This window comes from Calcarisporiella thermophila (genome assembly GCF_041956535.1).
Source record: "Calcarisporiella thermophila strain CBS 279.70 unplaced genomic scaffold VTP21scaffold_1, whole genome shotgun sequence".
NCBI classification, from domain to species: domain Eukaryota; kingdom Fungi; phylum Calcarisporiellomycota; class Calcarisporiellomycetes; order Calcarisporiellales; family Calcarisporiellaceae; genus Calcarisporiella; species Calcarisporiella thermophila.
The window spans coordinates 261,825-281,568 of NW_027192191.1; the positions used below are offsets into that span (position 1 = coordinate 261,825).

The window sequence follows — 19,744 nt, forward strand, 5'->3', positions numbered from 1 at the left end:
TTTTTTTCACTACTCTGGGCTACTTTACTCTTTTCTCTTTTTCCATCATATTCTTAGCTTTGAATGTATGAAGTTTTCAGTAGGTGTTTCTTCATTGAAGGCGACATACATGGCGTGCTATTTTCCTCTCCCGTTTCTTGCATGTTTATTTTATTAGCATCCATTCAGTACCCAACCATTTGATATCTAACTTCAATATATATATATATACATCTACAACTCTATATTTTGTGCACATCAAACTAGATAAAAACGGATCACAAAGGAGATGGAGATTTCGTGTGCATTAAAAACAAAACCTGTATTCGCATTATCACGACTCGAATCACACTCGTTTTCAGGATAAATTTTTGGACCATCTCCGACATTGTCCTGAATGATAAACTCTACAAAGACCCCTCGTGATAACAACACCATCTCACTTTCATCAATGGCCCTCAAATACAATTCCAAGTGTTATAGCGTTTTATTCCGTCTGATCTATATGACTAGGCCATCCATTTCAGTAAACTTTATTTATCTATATACTGGTTTCGTCAAATCACATGAAGCAGGGAGATTGGTAAAACGGTTCATTAATTTAAACCAAATTGAAAATCTTTTCTTGAGGAGTTCGAATTTGGGTTTAGTGTAGTCAATGATTTTCCGATACTGGATACTTTGGAACATGAACCGCTTTAAGAACGAGCACCATAGAGTTGTATAGGTAAAACCATATATTATTTTAATACAGGTGAAGAAACAGAATTGAACTAAATTATAAAGCCTTGGAAATTTTGTAGTATCCAATACTAGCGATGAAGATTGTGAAATAGGAAGGAGTTTAGGAGGAGAAGAGTTTCTTTTCATACGAGTGCAGATTGTGTACACCGCCCTCGAGCTGCGCACTTGCAGTGCGTCTCTCGAAACGGACATTTCCAGCATAGACCTCCTCATTGAGCTCCTTGACGGATTTGACACCAATATCCTGGAAACCATGCTTCACACCCGTGATAAGGTAGGGGATAAATCGACGAATACTTCCTTTATCGAGGACTGCACCAGTAACGCCCTGCGCGACCTTGACTTGGTCTTTCTCCGAGAAGTACCGTTTAGTGGCAGCGTTACCATCGCCCGAATCGCTCGTCTTCTCCATTGCGTCAAGTGAGCCCATGCCACGGTACTTCTTCAAGCGCTTGCCCTCGTGATAGAAGTAATCACCGGGCGCTTCACTCGTTCCAGCAAGCAAACCTCCCATCATGACTGCCGAAGCTCCAAGAGCCAAAGCTTTGATGACATGGCCGACATTGGAAACGCCACCATCAGCAATGACGGGCACTCCAAAGCGTCTCGCGAAGAGAGCAACCTTGTAAACAGCAGTTCCTTGAGGGCGACCAGAAGCCATCACCTCTTGCGTGATGCAGATACTTCCACTTCCCATACCCACACGCAGGGCGTCTGCGCCAGCGGCAATCAGATTGGCGGCTTGGGCCTGGGTCACGACATTCCCGGCAATAACTTGCAATTTATCGCCATACTTCTCCTTAATCCACTTGATCATTTCAATCTGGAAGATCGAGTTGCCTTGACTGGAGTCCAATACGACCACATCTAAGCCAGCCTCTACTAACATATCAAGCCTCAGCTTGTCATCTGGGCGGGTTCCGATAGCGGCACCGCAAAGCAGCTGCTTCGAGTCAGGGGCCTTGCTAGCGTGTGGGAAGATCTGGTTCTTCAATAAATCGGAGCGAGCGAGCAAAGATACGAGTTGTCCTGAGTTGTTGACGATTGGGAGTTTTCCTTTCTTGCTTGAGCGGAGGATTTGATTAGCCTCTTCCAGGGTAACGCCCTCGGGCGCCACAACTAGATCCTTGGTCATAATATCGCGCAGAGGAATTTGATCATCCTCAAGAAACTGGATATCACGGGCGGTAACAATGCCCACAAGCTTGCCCCCAAGTTTACCAGTTTCTAGAATGAAGGGATGTAGGTTAGCCATGTCCAGAGTAAGGTAACCAAAATAATCATAAAGTGGATGGGTCAGAAGTAAACAGTTCCACAAGGATGCCAAAAAGCAATTCCTTTCGGAAGAACGAAAGTTATAAATGATATTTTGCTCATCATAACAGCGAAAAAACGTGAATTATGCTTAAGAAAGACTCACCTGTGATGGGAATACCGCAAAAGCCCATTTTTTCTTTGATAGCACGCACATCGGCAACCTTGTGGTCAGGAGAAAGAACTACTGGATCGGTGATGAATCCGTTCTCGAATTTCTAAGCATATGAAAATGGGCTTGAGAACTTTCTTATATATCCACTAGTTCAAAAATATATCTTACCTTGACTTTACGAACCATCATAGCTTGCTCTTCAGCTGAGCAATTGTGGTGAATAATTCCGATACCACCCAGGAGCTATTATAATGTTAAAACTTGAGTTTGGGAATTCGCAAGATGCATATATCAATTGAGTACTTACAGCCATATTGATAGCCATATCCGCCTCCGTTACGGTGTCCATAGGACTTGACATGAATGGGGTCTTAAGCGCGATACGACGGGTAATTTTGGATTCGAGACTAACCTCATGAGCAGGAAAGTCAATATAGCCGGGGAGGATCAGAAAGTCATTATAGGTAAGGCCACCGAATTCGTTTTCACTGAAGAGCTCGTTAATGGCCAGGCCGTCCTTCTTTTGGATGGAAGCAAGGTAAGAGAGCGCTTCTGAAGCAGGAAGTATCTCCTCCGAGATTTTGCCGTTTTGCAAGTTGCTCATTGGTAGGAAAAGGGAAAAGAGGAAGAGAAAATAGATAGGATTTTTTTTAAAGAAAAAAGAGGAGTATATAACAGATAAATTACAAAATGTAGTCGGGCAAACGAAGTGATATGTTCGTTGCCAGAAAAAAGAAGAGAAGTAAACAATACAGCAGAGATTTAAATAAGATTGCGGCATCGTTTCTATTGGTTGTTTGAATTTCTACGTAAATAAGGACTGCTTTTGAAAATATCCGTAGAAAGTGATGACGTTATGTCACGTGACAAGAGAGTAGGTGTACGTAACATATCTTATAATTTCTCGCGTCTCTTTACGAGAACCAAGGGGGTAGTTTACTTTTTTTAATCTTTGTTCGCGCGATTTCGTATACATTTTCTAAAATAAATTCCAAAAAAATCCTGCAGCAATACTCCTGTGATCATGGTTGGACTAACCACATTAACCTCGGCAGGTAAAGTGCTGTACTCTTTCTTGGGATTTGAAAGATCTAGGCATTCGATATTGAGTTGTAATTTTTAATTCTCAATGTCCTAGCGGGCGTGATTTCGTTGCTTGATGAAGAGGAAAAAGATCTCAAGATATTTGCTCTCGAACAGCTCAACAAGGTGGTAGACCAATTTTGGGCTGAGATTTCCGATTCAGTGTCAAAGATGTACGTAACATACCCTCTTTCTTGTTGCTATCTGGAATAGTCGCTTTCTTACTGAAAACTAACTTCCTCGATTGGTAGTGAGGTGTTATACGAAGATAAGCATTTTTCTCATCGAGAATTGGCTGCCCTTGTGGCTTCCAAAGTGTACTATCATCTCGAGGCATTTGATGAATCTCTTTCTTTCGCTCTTGGTGCTGGGAAGCTATTCGATCTATCATTAAAAACCGAATATGTTGAGACGATTATTTGTAAATATTCCGTACAGATATACCAGTTTGGTTTTCATAACTGATGTTATTTTTTTATTCTTTAGCAAAATGCATCGATAAGTATATTGCTCTGCGAATCCAGCAATACGAAGACCCAAATTCCGGTGCTACTATCGATCCTCGTTTGCAGCAGGTTGTTGAGCGTATGTTCCAGCGATGTTTAGATGATGGCGAATATAACCAGGTATTTATCAAGGGCAATTACCACTGGGCTGAAATTTGCTTAACGTAAAATATATCTAGGCTATTGGTATTGCACTTGAGTCACGTCGACTCGATATTGTTGAACGCACAGTTTTACAAGGAAACGCAAGGGAATTACTACAATACGTACTAGACATAAGTATGACATTAGTCCAGAATCTGGATTTCCGCAACAAGGTAAGGCATTGTTATCACCTGAGTTTTTTATCTCCTTTGTTATATATTGTGGTATAAATATCTAGGTTCTTCGTCTTCTGGTCAATCTCTACTCTAATCTTTCCGTTCCCGATTACATCTCCATAAGCCAGTGTCTGGTCCATCTAAACGACTCATCTACTTGTGCACAGATGCTGCAAGATCTCGTAAACAAAGGAGACGATGTATGATATCAAGTATTCATCTGTTATCTTTCTGGCATCTAACCTTTTTTTTTAAAAAAGTCATCGCTACTTATGGCGTACCAAGTCGCATTTGATTTGGAGGAAAACGCGAGACAAGACTTTTTGCAAAAAATTTCGAATGAGCTTCCCAAGCCTGAGCCCGCACCTGAACCTGCCCCCTCTGCTCCTGCTACCGCTGAGACAAGCAACCAAGAGGCAATGGAGACGGAAGAAGCTACCTCTGAGCGAAAAGAGCCGGTTTGTATGAAACATGATTACGGCTGTTTCCAATATTGATTATCTGATTCTTCCATAGGAGACAAGTAAATCGCCATTTGACAAAATAAGATCGATTCTCTCTGGCGAAGAGTCGATTAAATTGCATCTTGAATTTTTATATCGAAACAACCATTCCGATCTTTTGATCTTGAAGAACACAAAGGTATGTACTCTCGATTTTCCGGTGGTAGTGTTATTGTGCCAATACCATAGATTTGCCCTCCCCCCTAGGGTGCTCTTGATTCTCGTAATTCGGCATATCACTCTGCTCTCACTTTCGCAAACGCATTCATGCACTCTGGTACGACAAGTGACGAATTCCTGCGACAGAACCTTGAATGGCTCTCACGCGCAACTAATTGGTCAAAGTTTAGCGCTACGGCTGCGCTTGGTGTCATACACAAAGTACATTTATCCTACTGGGATTCTTACTATTTTTTTTTTTTACCAATATTTTTCATCCTATAGGGACAACTTTCTCAAGGATTGTCACTGCTACAGCCTTATCTTCCTCAAGATGGCGTAAGCGGTAGCCCATACTCCGAAGGTGGCGCGCTTTATGCGCTCGGTCTTATTAATGCAAATCATGGCCATGGTGTATTGAATTATTTGCTTACTGCTCTGCGTAATACTCAAACTGAGGTTGTGCAGCATGGTGCATGTCTTGGTTTGGGAGTCGCTGGAATGGCAACAGAAAACGAAGAGATTTATGAAGAGCTAAAGACGGTTCTTTTCGGCGACAGCGCAATTGCAGGTGAGGCGGCTGGCTACTCAATGGGCTTGGTAATGATTGGGTCGGCATCTACAAAAGCCATCGACGAGATGCTGCAGTATGCACATGAAACGCAGCACGAGAAGATCATTCGAGGTCTTGCCATGGGAATGGCGCTTGTAATGTATGGTCGAGAGGAGCAGGCCGACACGTTGATTGAGCAGCTCTGCCGAGACAAGGATCCAATTTTGCGCTATGGAGGAATTTATACAGTAGCCATGGCGTATGCGGGCACAGGAAATAATAAGGCCATTAGACGCCTGTTGCATGTTGCAGTGAGTGATGTGAATGACGACGTGCGTCGTGCGGCTGTTACTTCGCTTGGATTCATTTTGTTCCGAGTGCCAAACCAAGTTCCGCGGATAGTGCAACTTCTTGCTGAAAGCTATAACCCCCATGTGCGATATGGAGCGACGCTAGCTCTGGGAATTGCTTGTGCGGGAACTGGCCTGGTGGTGAGTTGTTTTAGTTTGCACAGGTTAATGATACTTTGATTCACCTCTGCCTGCCATCAGGACGCGATTGAGCTTCTCGAGCCCATGACCAAAGACACCACAGACTTCGTGCGACAGGGTGCTCTTATTGCCCTCGCGATGGTCCTCATCCAGCAAACAGAAGCCACCAACCCCAAGGTTGCCTCCGTGCGCAAACTCTACGAGAAAATTATCAGCGATAAACACGAGGATCCAATGGCCAAGTTTGGTGCGGTGCTAAGTCAAGGCGTTATCGATGCTGGAGGTCGCAATGTGACGATTTCTTTGCAGTCAAGACTCGGCCACGCTAACATGTCGGCGATTGTTGGGATGACTATTTTCACACAGTTTTGGTATTGGTATCCGCTGATGCACTTTTTGTCGCTTGCTTTCACCCCAACTGCAATAATTGGGCTGAACAAAGATTTGAAGGTTTGCTTCATTTGCATATTAATTCTAACGGAGCAGAGGGTGATAACTTAATTTTTTCTAAAGGTACCCAAATTTGAGATTGTCTCAAATGTAAGACCCTCGTTGTTTGCCTATCCAGCGCCCACAAAGCCACCAACCGCCAATGTAGTGGAGAAAGTGGCCACCGCAGTTCTGTCGACAACGGTGAAAACTCGTGCCAGAGCAAAGCGTTCCGAGAAAGAGAAGGAAAAGGCAGAGGCCGAGCCTATGGAAACGGATGAAAAGAAGGAGACGTCGGAGAAAGCCGACACAAAGGCAGAGGATTCCCAAGAGAACCAGGCTGAAGACTCCGGAAAATCCTCCTCTACCGATAAGAAAGGCAAAAACAAGAAGGCTAAGGAAGAGCCTACCTCAGAGACCCTCCCCAACATGGCTCGGGTAGTTCCTGCCCAGCTCAAATATATCGTGTTCCCCGAGGATGCCCGCTATGTACCCGTGAAGCAAACAAGCAATCTCGGGGGAATCTTGATGATGCTGGATCGTAAACCAGGCGAGGCAGAGGATTTGATCCAGCCAAGTGCACCCACTGCAACAGCGCCAAGTGCAGTCCAGGAAGAGGAAGCACCCCCTCCGGAACCTTTCGAATATCCATTTGACGATTAAGGGCGAATCACATTACTTTATGAATATGCTTCTATCCAATTTAGACGTCTCATATTATTTCTCTCCCGTCGTATGACAACCTCCCTTTCCTATACTCTTATGTTCAATTTCTTTTTTATTTTCCTATGATTATTAGGTAAATTGTGATCTGGGAATTGTTTTTTTTTTGGGAAAATATATAAAGCAGCGAGACTTCAATATAAATATTTTAAATTATTTAGTCTCTTTCGATGCTATCAATGTCAGAATCGGAATAGAATATCTAGAGGATAGCTGAGAGATTACTAGTTTATTCAACAAGGAAATGATCTTTTTCTCCAAAAAGTCTTGATCCTCGCTCATACTCGTTAGTAGAAATCAAAAGGAGACCACGGGGATTTGTGCTTTAAGTTGATATCTCAAAGCAGTGTTTTGCAAAGGCCATCGGCCATTGACAGCTATGAGAAATTGATGTCACGATAACTTCTATTTTTTTTTTAGAAAAAAATAAAAGGGAATCATCCATCTGCTTATTTACATTGTATATGTATTAAAAACTAGGAAGCGAAGAAAATAAGGAAAGAAAAAAATACAAATATAAAAATAAAAAGAAACGCAAAAAATAAAATTAACTAAACATCCTCGTTGTACTCGTCATATGCGTCGCCATATTCATCGTAGTCGTCATATCCTCCATCGCCTTCCGCAACATATTCTTCCTCTACTTCCTCCTCCCCTTCTTCTTCAATAACATCCTCCTCTTCACCCTTCTTCGCGCTACTTGATGCGGCCTGTGTAGACCTCTGTGTTCCATAGGCGGAATCAGCCTGGCTTGACTTCCCGCCCTTCCCTAACAAACTATCCAGCCCATCTTTATCAAAGAGGGAGTCCACAATGGCATGGTTAATCTTTTTAGAGATCCGCTTTTGTACGAAGAGATGTCTCGTCGCTTCGGCTGGAGTGGCCGCTCCTCCCGCGGTCACGTTCATCCCACCCGCTTGCTTCCTCTTCTTGCGTGGAGGCTTCTTGATACCCATGGCAAGATCGCGTGCCTCACGGAGTTGCTTCTCTTCCTGCTCGCGAAGGTAGTCTTTGTTCAGCTCGGTCCACACTTGCGTCTTAAGGCGCACTTCGTTATCGTCGAGAATCGCGTCCGAGACTTCCCAATCATCGACATCGTCCCAGTTTGCAACATCTGGGTCGAGCTCTTGCGCTTTAGACTCCTTGCTATCCTGCTGCGTGGACTTCAGCTGTTGCATTTCCAGCTCGTGCTGGGTTTTCATCTCAGCTGTTGTTTGGAGTAGGTGAGTTAAAAACAGGGAAACAAAAATAACGCCATAACCTAAACTGACCTTTCATTTGTTCCTCTAGATCCTGCAATTTTTTATTCCCCAGTATCTCATGTACTTCCTTCTCTAATTCTTTCTCTACGGCTTCCTCTGCTTCTTTCGCCTCTTTCTCCTCCTCTTCGGCCGAGTCTTTTTCAACTTTCAACTTTTCAATTTTCACCACCCCATTTTCTCTCTCTTCTTCTTCCCTCTCTTCTTCTTCTTCTTCTTCTTCTTCTTCTTTTCCACCCTCTGACTCCTTCTCCTCTGGCTCTCCATTCTCCGGCTCTCCATCCTCTGGCTCTCCATCCTCTGCTTCGCCATCTTTACTCGCATTGCTCTCACTCTCCTCATCGTCTTCCTCTAATTCGTATACTCCCTCATCCTCCTCTTCCTCTTCCTCTTCGTCCTCCTCTTCAATTGCGGATTGTCTCTTTCCTTTCGCCTTTCGAGTGGCTTCCCGCACTTGTTGTACAGAGAGCTTGCTTCCACGTCGTTGTTGTACATTCAGCTCGGTTGCTTGCGCCTTCCTTGCCCGTTGAAAAGCGGGCGGATCGCACTCATCTTCCAACCACACACTTTGGAAATCTCTTACGGTTAATTTGCTTGAGGGAGTTTTCTTGAATTCGTTCAATCGTCGACGAAGAGTAATCTCTGCAATTTTGACCACATGGATAATCTCCTGTTCGGTCCGACGAAACCCATTCATACGAGAGGCAATCAAAAGACATGCACCGCAGATACCCGACGGGCGCCGTCCCGTTTGAATCCAATCTCGGTCCATGCGTTGCACGAGACGAAGTGCGTCTTGAGCAACCTTGTGTGTATGATCGCCAAACTCAAGCATGGAGGCAAACCGTGAGATGTAGAGAGAGGGGTCAACAAGAGGGAGATTCAAGTGAAGCACTTTGATAAAACGGAGAAAAGTGGACCCGAGTTTAAAAACGTTTATCTAAATAGAAATTGCGAAAGGCAAGTTCAATCAAGAATGGTTTGACACTTTGTCAGTAAGAGAAAGCACAGGAGCATAAGATCTACCCTCAATATATCGGAAAAATCGATCAGCATATGGCTCGATTTCTCCATGCGGCACACAGTATACAGACACACCGCGATTACATTTTGCATGCGACGGCCTTTTGTAAAATTATTGGAAACAGCGAGATTGAAGTACCGCTGCGCCGATTCCTGATAGCGTTCTGGAAGGCGCAACGCTGTAGCGAGTTCGACGATGCGGCGACGACCTAAAAGATTTTCAAAATTAACCCAAGAAAAATTCTTTTTTATCCAAGGCCCTTACCAGCTTCCATCGTGGCTTCTCTGGACTCCATCCCAGTACCACCCCGGCGAAAGTTTCCGGTCGAGCCAATCCTCCCTTGAAAGATTTCACACTTTAGTTACCATTTTCTGCCAAATTCAACGCACTAACATAACAATACCTTTATCTGCAGCGACAAAGGATCCTTGCAATATCGCCTGCCCGCTTGATGTCTCTCCAAATGTAACCTCGGCAACAATGGTATTTTCTTCCAATACCTATCAAATGCATCCATAATCACCATTGTTTAGTAAGTTTGCCACCCAATAAACAGAGGAAAAAGATGATGGATTAGAGCCGTACCGTTCCACACCGACTACAGAAGGCATTACCGGCAGCCCCATCCATTTCGATGGTGGGCATGCCACCTGGACATTGACATTGTGACATTGAATGAAAAATCAGTAATGGTTGAGATCCTTGAGTGCAACGAAACTAAAAAATATCGAATATAATGCAACAGTATAAAAGACCAACTTCTGTTTACTCAAAATTTTTTTTATCAGGTTGCAGTGACTCAATTGCAGAAGCGTCAAAAACGAGTGGAGAAGAGCTCGAGTTCGAAACTCTCAAATTGAAATTTAAAAAAAAAAATAAAATCATACAAATAATAATTGCACGACCTATGTTTATATCGCTTTAATATAATATTTGAAATTGTAAAATCTTATGTCAACACGATCCTTTGTGAATTTTTGCTGTCGATCGTGTTATCCCCGGTACCCGCCTCGGCCCACAAGAACATCCTATTTTCCTCTTTATCTTTCCAAAAGCAACACCTCCACCCTTTCTTCGACATCAAAATCTCAAGCACTTGCCCTCGCACCCGCCCATTCCAAACCAAGTCGATCTGTGCGACATGCCTGGACTCCTAATGAGGACGAGCTTATCCGTCAATTTGTGGCTACACATGGCCCGAAATGGGCTCGTCTTCACCGCGAGCTTCTCCCTCATCGCAATCCTAATTCGATCCTAACGAGATGGTATGAAGTGTTGGATCCCTCCCTTAAACGTGGCCCTATTACTCGCACAGAGGCAGAAAAACTTCGGGCAGGCGTCGAGAAATATGGGAATCAGTGGGCTCTCATCACGAGGGAGCTCCCTGGCCGTACATCCAAATGGTGTGCCAACATGTGGAAATATGTCATTGATCCCAATGTGTCCAAGCGTCAGCCATGGTCTGAGAAGGAGGACGAAATTTTATTAGAGGGTGTGAAAAAGTATGGGAGAAAATGGGTTGAAATTGTGAAACTCCTGCCAGGGAGAACACAGCTGCAGGCGAAGACTCGGTACGACCAGGTATTGCGGGTGAATAGAACGCCATGGACACCGGAAGAGCGGGATATACTGCTGCGACGTGTGCTCATGTACGGCCCACGGTGGGATATCGTCGCAGAAGGACTGGAGGGGAGAACCGCGCCACAGTGTAAGACTTATTGGGAGGTTTCCGTAGATCCTACGCTGTTACGAAACAGTAGCAATCCGCAGAAAATTGAAGGTGGAGAGGCTGTGGCCGCCCCGGAGCCGGACCTGGGCGAAGAGGACGAAGATCAATTGGATGTAGAAGGAGGAGGGTCGCAGATGGATGGTCCGCTGGAAGGACAAGAAGCACCGGATTCAGAACGTTCGACGGGGTACAATTGGACGTTGCAGGAGGAGCTTCTTTTTTGGGACCAAGTCAAAAAGCATGGTCCACAGTGGACCAAGGTTGCCCTTGCTCTCCCTGGTCGCTCACGCATCGACTGTTTTTACAAGTACCGCAATACGGCGGAGCGTATGCTGGGCAATGTGCCTCGCGATGGTCCGACTCAAGCTTACTCCGAAAAGCAGGCCATTGAGCTCGCCAATATGATGTCTGAATTGCTGAGAAAGTGTCTGAACGCTGAGAAGAGCGACGACGCCGACCCCCAGGACTCGTTGGTGAATCTTCTTTCTCTCCGGAAAATTGGTCGTTGGACGGAGGAGGAGTCACGCCGACTCATGAAGGCTGTAGCGGCTGAGTTGGAAATGAAGGATAATAAGAGCAACTCTATCGACTGGATGAAAGTATCCATGAGCATACCCGGGCGAAGTCCACTACAATGTCGCCTGCGGTATCAGTATATGCAAATCAAAGAGCGGGAGACGAATGCGCCGTGGACCGCTGATGATGATGCTGCGTTACTAAATGCTGTCGAGACCTATGGCAGACGGTGGACGCGGATCGCCACAGCACTCTCCCGCACTGCTACCCAGTGTGCAAACCGATATTCGGCACTGAAACGCGACGCTCGGGGGGGACACCTATCGGAGGAGGAGAAAGAGCGCCTGAGCCTGCTAGTAGATATTCATGGCACGGACTGGATAACCGTTGCAAAGCATCTGCCCGGCCGAACCCCCGCACAGTGCAGCTACACTTGGAATAACTGGGTCCGACCGGGAATACGGAATGGGCCATGGACGCCTGCGGAGGACGAGCAGCTTCGACTCGCGGTGGAGCAATTGGGTACTCGGGCGTGGAGCCAGGTTGCTCTGCTGATGCCGGGCCGAAACCGATACCAGTGTCGCCAGCGCTGGGAGGAGTCCCTAGCTCCGGGGATCAAAAAGGGGCCCTGGACGAACGAGGAAGAGATGCGTTTGATCGAAGCGGTTGTGAAGCACGGGATGAAGTGGCAGCGGATTCGCGAGGAGGTCCCAGGGCGGTCGGCCCGCATGTGTCGATGGAAGTACATGATGATCATGAAGCTGAAAAACTCGTCGGACAATAAAGACTCGGCAATCGGAGAAGGAAAGGGACTGAGTCGGCTACTCTTGGAGGCGGCTTGGCGAGCCGACGAGAAAAGTATGGCGGATTCAGAAACTCCTACTCTGAAGGAGGAACGATTCGATTAGGGTTGGCGACTTGTTTTCAGATATACTTGGGCTTTCTCAACTTGGATTCCTCGATCACTTCGCTTGTTCTCTCCCCTCCTCTTGTACTTTTTCTCCTTGGTTGCATTTAGCTAACTCTAATCTGACATTTTTGACGAGGATTATAAATTAACCGACTCCAGGATATCAGTAAACCTTAGCAAATTAAGTTTATGGATTTTTCTTCTTCTACATTATCCCTACACCCTTATTAATAGCCGTTGCAAACTCAAAACCATACAACTCATTCTTCCATTCCTTCTCTTCTCTCCGTGTCCCCCTTCAATTAATCACCAAGCCATGCTTCGATCTCTAGGGCTTTCTCGCGCCCGCCCCAAAGAAGAGCATCTTGTCGAGGAATCTGTAATTAGAAATTGGCTGGCGGACACTCACAAAGGTGTGAATCACCTCTTCAATGACGAGTTTGCCGCAGCCGAACAGGTCTTTTCGAGCAATCCGCTCTCCCCATTCCACGCCATCGGCGTGGCCCTTATTTCATGGATGAGCGCTATGCTTGGATTCGAAGAGCAGGCGCAGGCAGAAGCGTTGAAGAAGTTGGAACATGCTGAAACGACGGCTCGGAAATTCAAGGAATCCGTGCAAGCTGCCAGCAAGGAAAGGAAAGGGGATAGCGGAAATGGCAGCAGAAGATCTCCTCATGGGATGGAATTTGAAATTATTGAAGCGGACAACATTTTGATGAGTGCCCTGGTCAGCTTTGTAAGAGTGAGTAGGATTTCTCTGGCTTACTAATTTTTTAAATGGAGAATTGATGGCACGTTCACTTCCCCTTAGGAATCCTTGACGGAATATCTTCGTGCTGCCTATCGGTAAACCCCTGCTCACTAATGGGATGCTCGACTCGAGCTTTAGACTAACATGGATTGAATTTGGTTTTATCAGAATTCGAAAATCCTACAACATGTACTCTGCTATGCACAAAATTCTTCTTCAGCACAACGTGGTAGCTCATCACACGAGCTCCAATTCCAATCCCAATTTAACTGGGTCTTCTAATGTGAAATTCAATGGCTACACCCTCCCCTCGAGTTCTTCCTCCTCCTCTTCCTCATTTTTCTCCACCTCCACCCAGAGTGCCACCACTACACCCGAGTCGGACGGAGAGTCGTTCTATGATGCAGCGACCACTAGCTCGGCCCCCGTAACCCGCTCGGGGAGGGACACAGATGACCGTGGGACAACGGCTACTATGGGGGAGGGAAACATTATAGATTCGAACGTGATCGATGGGGTTAGTTTTGGCGTGGGGCTTTTCTCTTTGTTGTTTTCAATATTGCCTGAGAAGGGTAAGCCTCTCTGCCTCTCTCTCCTTTGCCCAACAAAGGACGAGCTTCTGATAACAGCAAACCGGTTCTCCTACTGATGGATGCTCTTCAGTGCATAGAATCCTTAGCACCTTTGGATTTAATGGGGATCGTGAAACCGGCTTATCTCAACTGCACAGCGTTTCCCGATCCGATGGCATTCACTCTCCGCTTGCATCTCTCATCCTTCTCACCTATTATACCGCGATAGCGGCCTTTTCAAGTTACCTCCCTCGTGGGATCCGGTTCGAGGACTGCGAGAGTATACTGCGAACGGTCAAAGCTCGGTATCCGAACGGTCGCCTCTGGATGCTGATGGAGGGCAAAGAGCTACGGCTCAAGCGAAACATTCCAGGAGCGCTGGCCGTCTTCGAGGGGGCGATGCAGAGAAAAAACGAGAAGGAGGTGGGGAAGCTGCAGCAACTGGATGCTCTTTTTTACTATGAGATTGGGTGGTGCCAGATCCTCTCGGGCGAGTATGCTAAAGCGGCTGCGGCGTTCGAGACACTGTCACAGAAGAACAAGTGGTCTGCGGTATTCTACCAGTTTATCATCGCCCTTTGCTATCTTGAAGCCGGCGATGCCGCTCGAGCTGCCGAGTATCTGAACAGCATCCCAACCGCGAAGAGCAAGCGGTTTGGCGGCAGACCGATACCTGCGGAGCAGTATGTGCAGCGAAAGCTGAAGTATTACACCGCCAAAGCGCAGGAGCTCCGCCCGGCCGAACCCGCTCTCACGGAGGACACGCTACGGAGCGTCGTCACCATCTCCCCTTTGCTCGAGCTCTCATACTTTAACAACGGATTCTCCCACATGTCCGATGAATTGCTCACACGGCATCGCACTGCACTTGAGAGCACGCAAGAGGAGGGTACACCCGATGATGTTGCGGTGCGCCATCTCCTGCTCGCCTCCATCTACCGATGCCAAAAGGCCTACGATGACGCCAGTCGTCATCTCGATCAACTGATGCAGATGGATGCCTTGGTGGTGGGAGATCGATACGTGTTTCCCAATGCCGCCTACGAGCTTGCGGTGATCGCGCTTGAGAGGGGCGAACGGGAAGAGGCGACAGCACTGCTGCAAAAGGTTCTTGACTCAGGCGCATGGGGGGAGTATGATTTCGAGAGTCGCAATGGCCTGAGGACGAAAATGGCACTTGAGCGCCTGATAGAGGGCTAGGACATTTTTGGGAGGCGACCTTCTATATTTTTTCGTTATTAAAAGTTGAATCGGCCAAATGGCATTATGTAAACACGGCAATAATTTAATTCCACCGTTATGAAAGAGAGAATCCAAGCGGCTTTTGGTCTGAAATCATGCAGGTTCCAATTGATTTCCAAAAGCCAGAAACATTTGACATTTTCACGTGGGCCATTATGCTGCGGAGAAGTGTCAAAAGCAGTTGATTAAGGAAAATCCCTGAAGTTCTGTGAGGTGATCCCCTGGGAAGATGGCGCCAGTGACTCAGTCGGGACGGGACGAGGACGGCGCCGCGTGTGGGCTGAGGGGGAGGGGGCCAGCCGGCCCTGCTCATCAGGGAAAGCTTGAGCGGGGGCCATTTTCGTGATAAACAATCCGGCAACAAGCCATCGATGTGTTGTCGAATAAGCGGCATGCGGTGGTTGGAATGGGCCGTATTTCTCAGATTTTCAGGTGCTTTGCTCTCACCTCTTTAAATGCACGTGCGTTTGCGGTCTCCACATGCAATTTCTCAATGCTAAAACATCCAGTTGATAAATTGCGTTGCCCCGATTAGCTTTTTCGGTCTCGGAACATATAAATCTATTCCCAAAAAAACATTACTTAAGCGTTGCCAGCTTCTCTTCTGACCGCTTTTCATTGTTTTATTTCGACCCCTTCTTCTTGCCTCTAGTCGCCTTATTCTCCTCTTTGTTGTTCCCCAATACCACTCCTCCTCTGTCACAAAGCATGGTTAAAGAAGCCGTATTCGGCCTGCTCAACCTCTCATCCCCAAACAGCGTCTCCTCATCCCCGGACTCTCGCCATTCCCGGCCAACCCCCACCGCCAGGGACCGGCCGTACCAGTGCCCCATTTGCCCAAAGGCATTCATCAGGCTTGAGCACAAGACCCGCCATTTGCGCACCCATACCGGAGAGAAGCCCCATGCCTGCACCTTCCCCGGATGCTTGAAGCGGTTTTCGCGCAGTGATGAGCTGGTGCGGCATCTCAAAATCCACGCCCCGGACAATCGCAGACAGCAGCTGCGAGAAACCAGGGAGAAGGAGCTAAGGAGGGCGAGGGCGCGGGCGCGCGCCCTCGATTGCCCGCACTGCGGACGAGTCTTCTTGCGGGAAGGCCACTTGACCCGGCACATCCACAAGCATCAGGCCGAACAGCACCAGCAGCTGCCCACCCCCGAGATATCCCCACGCATGCACTCTTCACTGATCGACTTCTCTGCAGAGGAGTCCGAGCACAGCGCTCCGGCCTCCCCTTCCAATTCCCCCTCCACCTCGCTCTACCCGGACTTCAGCCCCTCCACACCGACAAATCCGTGGAGCGGCAACCTCATCGATATCATGAACGATTCGGAGCCCTCGTCTCGGCTCCTCCCGCTGCCCCCCATCGCCTCTATCTCGAGCCATCAGGGCTCCTTCCCGCCCTGGTATACAAGGGCCCAGAACAGCTCGAGTTCGGGCCCAGGGTGTGTATTGCCACCCATCAGCGCCCTCCTCTGCATGCAGTAATCACCCACATCTCCCTCATTGGCTGGCTTGTACAAAGTTCCTGGATGTTACTTCTAAATCTAATGCTTTTTTCTTTATCTGTAAAAATGTGCAATTCTTCTTCCTATCCTATCCTATCCTATCCCATTCTATTCAACTATATAATTTCTTGGACATAAATAAATGGAATTCGTATGGAAGCTTGTTCCTTATCATGGTTTGCAAGATAGCCGTTCCAGTTCTGCAAGAATCTTCCATCCACGGCGGACGAGGTAGAAGATGGCCAAACAATGGGACAGGGGTGTGGTTTCATGGTAAGCAGTTGTAAAAACTCTGATAGATGGCGGCTCTAAGCCGTATCAGACTGCTGAAACTCAGAGGGAGGATAGGCTATCTGCGGGGACGAGATAGGAAGGAAAAAGCAATAGGCGAAGGCTTCGATTTGTGCTGATTGAGCCCCCCTCCAACCGACGAGACAACCTAAAAAGGATGGCTCCCCTATTTTCCCACCCCTCATGATGTGGGTCACCCTAAGATTGGCAAGAAAGCCAAGAGTTAATTTGCCGAGCCAAGCGGGTTTATCTTGCCGAAGGGGGCAAAATGGCTTGATCTACCCAAGAGCTTTCAAATCATTCACCACTTGGATGGTCTCATAAGCTAAATTTTAAATTTTCAGGTGATATTCCATCTATTCAACTCTAAAGGGGGAGAATCATCCGCCACACCGAGCTATTCATAAACCCCTCGCCCTCAGGCAATGGCAACCACCTCCTCCAATATCTCCGTGTATCGCGTGATGAAGGCCCGTAGAAAGGCCTCGTCACAACTCCCCTCCTGCCACGTCAGAGTCCCGCCGAGCCCCTCCGCAATCGAGACAAAATTCAGGTAGAGAGTTGCACCGGTCACCTGCACGCTCTGGCTAAACCACCCCTCCACCACGTTCCACTCCCCCTGCTCAAATTTGGCCCTCCCCAGGTCGCTGATTTCGAAGCTTGCGCGGCGGCCCATCGACGCATCGCCCTTGCTCTCGAGCGGATCGACCCAGAACTGGATCCAGTTGTCCGGGAATCGGCCCAGATACGCAAGCAAGCCCGTCTCCTTGATGGCCGATGGGCGTAGATGTTCAACCATCTGCTTGTAGTCCCTGCACTCGGGCCAAAACCGGGAATACAGCGGAGCGGTTGAAAACGTCGAGAAGGTCTTGTCGATGCTCACCGACCCGACAAAGTTGCCCAGCTCCCTGCTGGCGAGAGGGGGATTCAAGTAGTTGCGCGCTGACACCACCGTATTGGAGCGGAAGGTGATTGGGGGGGATTGCTGAGGATACTTGGAGGAGAACGCCTCTAAGGTCTCGAGGAGACCCAGAAGGCACGCAACATAGAGAGCCGCATGAGGAGTGGTGCGCTCCTTCTTCGCGCGGTCACAGAGCCGGTTGAAGGGGTCGCGGGGGACTGAAAACACTAGACATCGGGTACAGTGAGGCTCTCGGCGAGCAGGAACATGTCCGGCCCAAAATGGCGGGGAGAGCCAACGCTTGATATAGGAAGGGAGAAATTTGGAGCGAATTAATATGGGAAACAGGTCAAGAACGCCCGGCTTAAGGCTCACTCGGTCATTAAGAGGGCTGGGAAGTGTCGTGGGGTGTGTCGGGTGGAAAAGGGGGGACATTTCTGTCGAGGGCTTTATCGCAGAGGATATGGCCAGGAGGCGCTGGCATAAGGCAAGGGAACTTAGCCCATCGGCGATAACATGATCGAAGGAAAAAGAGAGGACGAAATCGGCGGGACAGATTGGATCCAAAAGTATGCGGATGCGCCAGAGCGGCATCGTGAGATCTGACAGGTCGAAAATTTCGCGCTTCTCAGCCTCTAAATAGCTGGAAAGTTTGCACGGATCGGTGAATGGTATCTCCCGGGCAGAAATCACCCTCGAAAGATCAATCTCCTTGAGCCCAGCGAACCGTGGGGTCGGAGTGTCCAAATCGATGACACCGATGGTGAGGTGTGCAAATTCAGAACAGAGACTGCGAAGAATAGGGTAAAATCGAGAACGAAGGTACTGCTCGCGTTCAGTAAAAGCGCGAAAGCTACTCAACTCAGCATCATGGATGCGGATCGTGAGAGCAACGGTTCCATAAACATCAACCAGTTGCTTTGATACCTGGTATTTTTCAAGGTAGCCGAGAGGACGAAGCGATAATGAGGTCATTCAAGATGAATTGGGGAGCGAGAATGACTCAGTGCTTCTTGGCTTATGGTGCCTCAATAATTAACTGGAGTGCTACTCATTATATCACGTGATCACTCTATTCGAATCCTATTCTCAACAGCCCGAGTTTCTTTGGTCTCCTTAAAGAGAAAAGCAAGCGCAATTCGTCGCATAACAAATTATATGTGCTTTATACCTTATAAATATCCGCTTGCTACAACGTTGTAAAATTCTATTCCATGCCAAATGCATAGAATCACTTAAGGTAAAGTAGCAATTATAGCCGATATAGAGTACAAGTAGCTTTTCCCTTGCACTATATAAAATTGCTGGGAATGTAGTGACTTCCATGATTCCATTCCATATACGATATCCGCCAAAAGCCTTGACTCGCCATGGTAAATCTTCAACTCGATGATTAAATAATCGAGCTGAAAGTGCTCTATCCAGGTAAACAGTTTGCCTGGATAGAGCAATTTTCCAGACGCCACTACCGATACTCTATAAGCTCGATAAAGGGTTGAACGAGTTTATTGGCAGTGCCCACTGCCACTGTTCATCACACGCTTTATGCCGGTCTTCAGCCACCAAAAAATAGAGACCGAAATCCGTTTGGTGTGTCGCATTTGACACATCTTAAATGTTGGTAGGGAGATATAAGATAATAATGTCAACTTGTACAATGATGCAGCAGAAAAGGACTCTATTCTCCTTCATGGACAGTATTGATTAGAAATACTCCAAATCGTCCACCCTGATCCTTCGCGGGATAGTACAAATTAAGGTCACCTTAGGACATGTTGGTCAGATTGTTGAGGTTGGAAGTCGGCTAGAATAAAATGAGTTGTGGAATATGGCTGAGCAATTGGATTAATCGGTTGCACGGCCATATTGAGAAGCAAAGAAGAGTTTGAGTTTCAGTGATCGTAATACGAATCTATATTCTCAGAAACGGCTAACGAAAAGGGCAAAGAAAAAATTAAAAAAAATAGTTAATATGCTATTCTGAGTTTGGTACCGATACTAAAGTGGTCTATGTAAAACTTTGACTCGATAAATGGAATTTATTCAGATGCACCTTCATATTGAAAAGATCGAGATATATATGCTCCCTGAACAAATGGGCAAAAAGATGAGATATGAGATA

The 19,744-nt window shown here is 47.1% G+C and overlaps 8 protein-coding genes across 8 annotated transcripts; 4 read left to right on the plus strand and 4 right to left on the minus strand.

The window, feature by feature from the left end:
• Positions 1 to 823: 823 nt before the first annotated feature.
• VTP21DRAFT_126 (uncharacterized protein) lies at positions 824 to 2,756 on the minus strand (the record flags this gene model as incomplete). The annotated part of the gene is made up of 4 exons (XM_069391327.1): positions 824 to 1,950; positions 2,144 to 2,255; positions 2,321 to 2,395; positions 2,460 to 2,756. The coding sequence occupies 4 exons, from the start codon at positions 2,754 to 2,756 to the stop codon at positions 824 to 826; spliced, it is 1,611 nt and encodes a 536-aa protein (XP_069256505.1).
• Positions 2,757 to 3,176: 420 nt separating this feature from the next.
• On the plus strand, positions 3,177 to 6,859 carry VTP21DRAFT_127 (uncharacterized protein; the record flags this gene model as incomplete). Its single annotated transcript, XM_069391338.1, has 12 exons — positions 3,177 to 3,207; positions 3,291 to 3,408; positions 3,487 to 3,656; positions 3,722 to 3,861; positions 3,921 to 4,058; positions 4,124 to 4,261; positions 4,322 to 4,519; positions 4,578 to 4,703; positions 4,772 to 4,945; positions 5,009 to 5,767; positions 5,828 to 6,217; positions 6,281 to 6,859. 12 exons carry the CDS (start codon positions 3,177 to 3,179, stop codon positions 6,857 to 6,859), a joined length of 2,961 nt encoding a protein of 986 aa, XP_069256506.1.
• Positions 6,860 to 7,470: 611 nt separating this feature from the next.
• Positions 7,471 to 9,874, minus strand: VTP21DRAFT_128 (uncharacterized protein; the record flags this gene model as incomplete). Its single annotated transcript, XM_069391349.1, has 6 exons — positions 7,471 to 8,126; positions 8,191 to 9,118; positions 9,205 to 9,410; positions 9,467 to 9,541; positions 9,606 to 9,702; positions 9,788 to 9,874. 6 exons carry the CDS (start codon positions 9,872 to 9,874, stop codon positions 7,471 to 7,473), a joined length of 2,049 nt encoding a protein of 682 aa, XP_069256507.1.
• A 279-nt stretch (positions 9,875 to 10,153) lies between these two features.
• On the plus strand, positions 10,154 to 12,355 carry VTP21DRAFT_129 (uncharacterized protein; the record flags this gene model as incomplete). The annotated part of the gene is made up of 1 exon (XM_069391360.1): positions 10,154 to 12,355. The coding sequence occupies one exon, from the start codon at positions 10,154 to 10,156 to the stop codon at positions 12,353 to 12,355; it is 2,202 nt and encodes a 733-aa protein (XP_069256508.1).
• A 318-nt stretch (positions 12,356 to 12,673) lies between these two features.
• On the plus strand, positions 12,674 to 14,880 carry VTP21DRAFT_130 (uncharacterized protein; the record flags this gene model as incomplete). Its single annotated transcript, XM_069391372.1, has 4 exons — positions 12,674 to 13,099; positions 13,169 to 13,203; positions 13,277 to 13,680; positions 13,772 to 14,880. The coding sequence occupies 4 exons, from the start codon at positions 12,674 to 12,676 to the stop codon at positions 14,878 to 14,880; spliced, it is 1,974 nt and encodes a 657-aa protein (XP_069256509.1).
• A 97-nt stretch (positions 14,881 to 14,977) lies between these two features.
• VTP21DRAFT_131 (uncharacterized protein) lies at positions 14,978 to 15,316 on the minus strand (the record flags this gene model as incomplete). The annotated part of the gene is made up of 1 exon (XM_069391383.1): positions 14,978 to 15,316. One exon carries the CDS (start codon positions 15,314 to 15,316, stop codon positions 14,978 to 14,980), a length of 339 nt encoding a protein of 112 aa, XP_069256510.1.
• A 314-nt stretch (positions 15,317 to 15,630) lies between these two features.
• Positions 15,631 to 16,410, plus strand: VTP21DRAFT_132 (uncharacterized protein; the record flags this gene model as incomplete). Its single annotated transcript, XM_069391394.1, has 1 exon — positions 15,631 to 16,410. One exon carries the CDS (start codon positions 15,631 to 15,633, stop codon positions 16,408 to 16,410), a length of 780 nt encoding a protein of 259 aa, XP_069256511.1.
• Positions 16,411 to 17,139: 729 nt separating this feature from the next.
• Positions 17,140 to 18,597, minus strand: VTP21DRAFT_133 (uncharacterized protein; the record flags this gene model as incomplete). Its single annotated transcript, XM_069391405.1, has 1 exon — positions 17,140 to 18,597. The coding sequence occupies one exon, from the start codon at positions 18,595 to 18,597 to the stop codon at positions 17,140 to 17,142; it is 1,458 nt and encodes a 485-aa protein (XP_069256512.1).
• Positions 18,598 to 19,744: the final 1,147 nt, after the last annotated feature.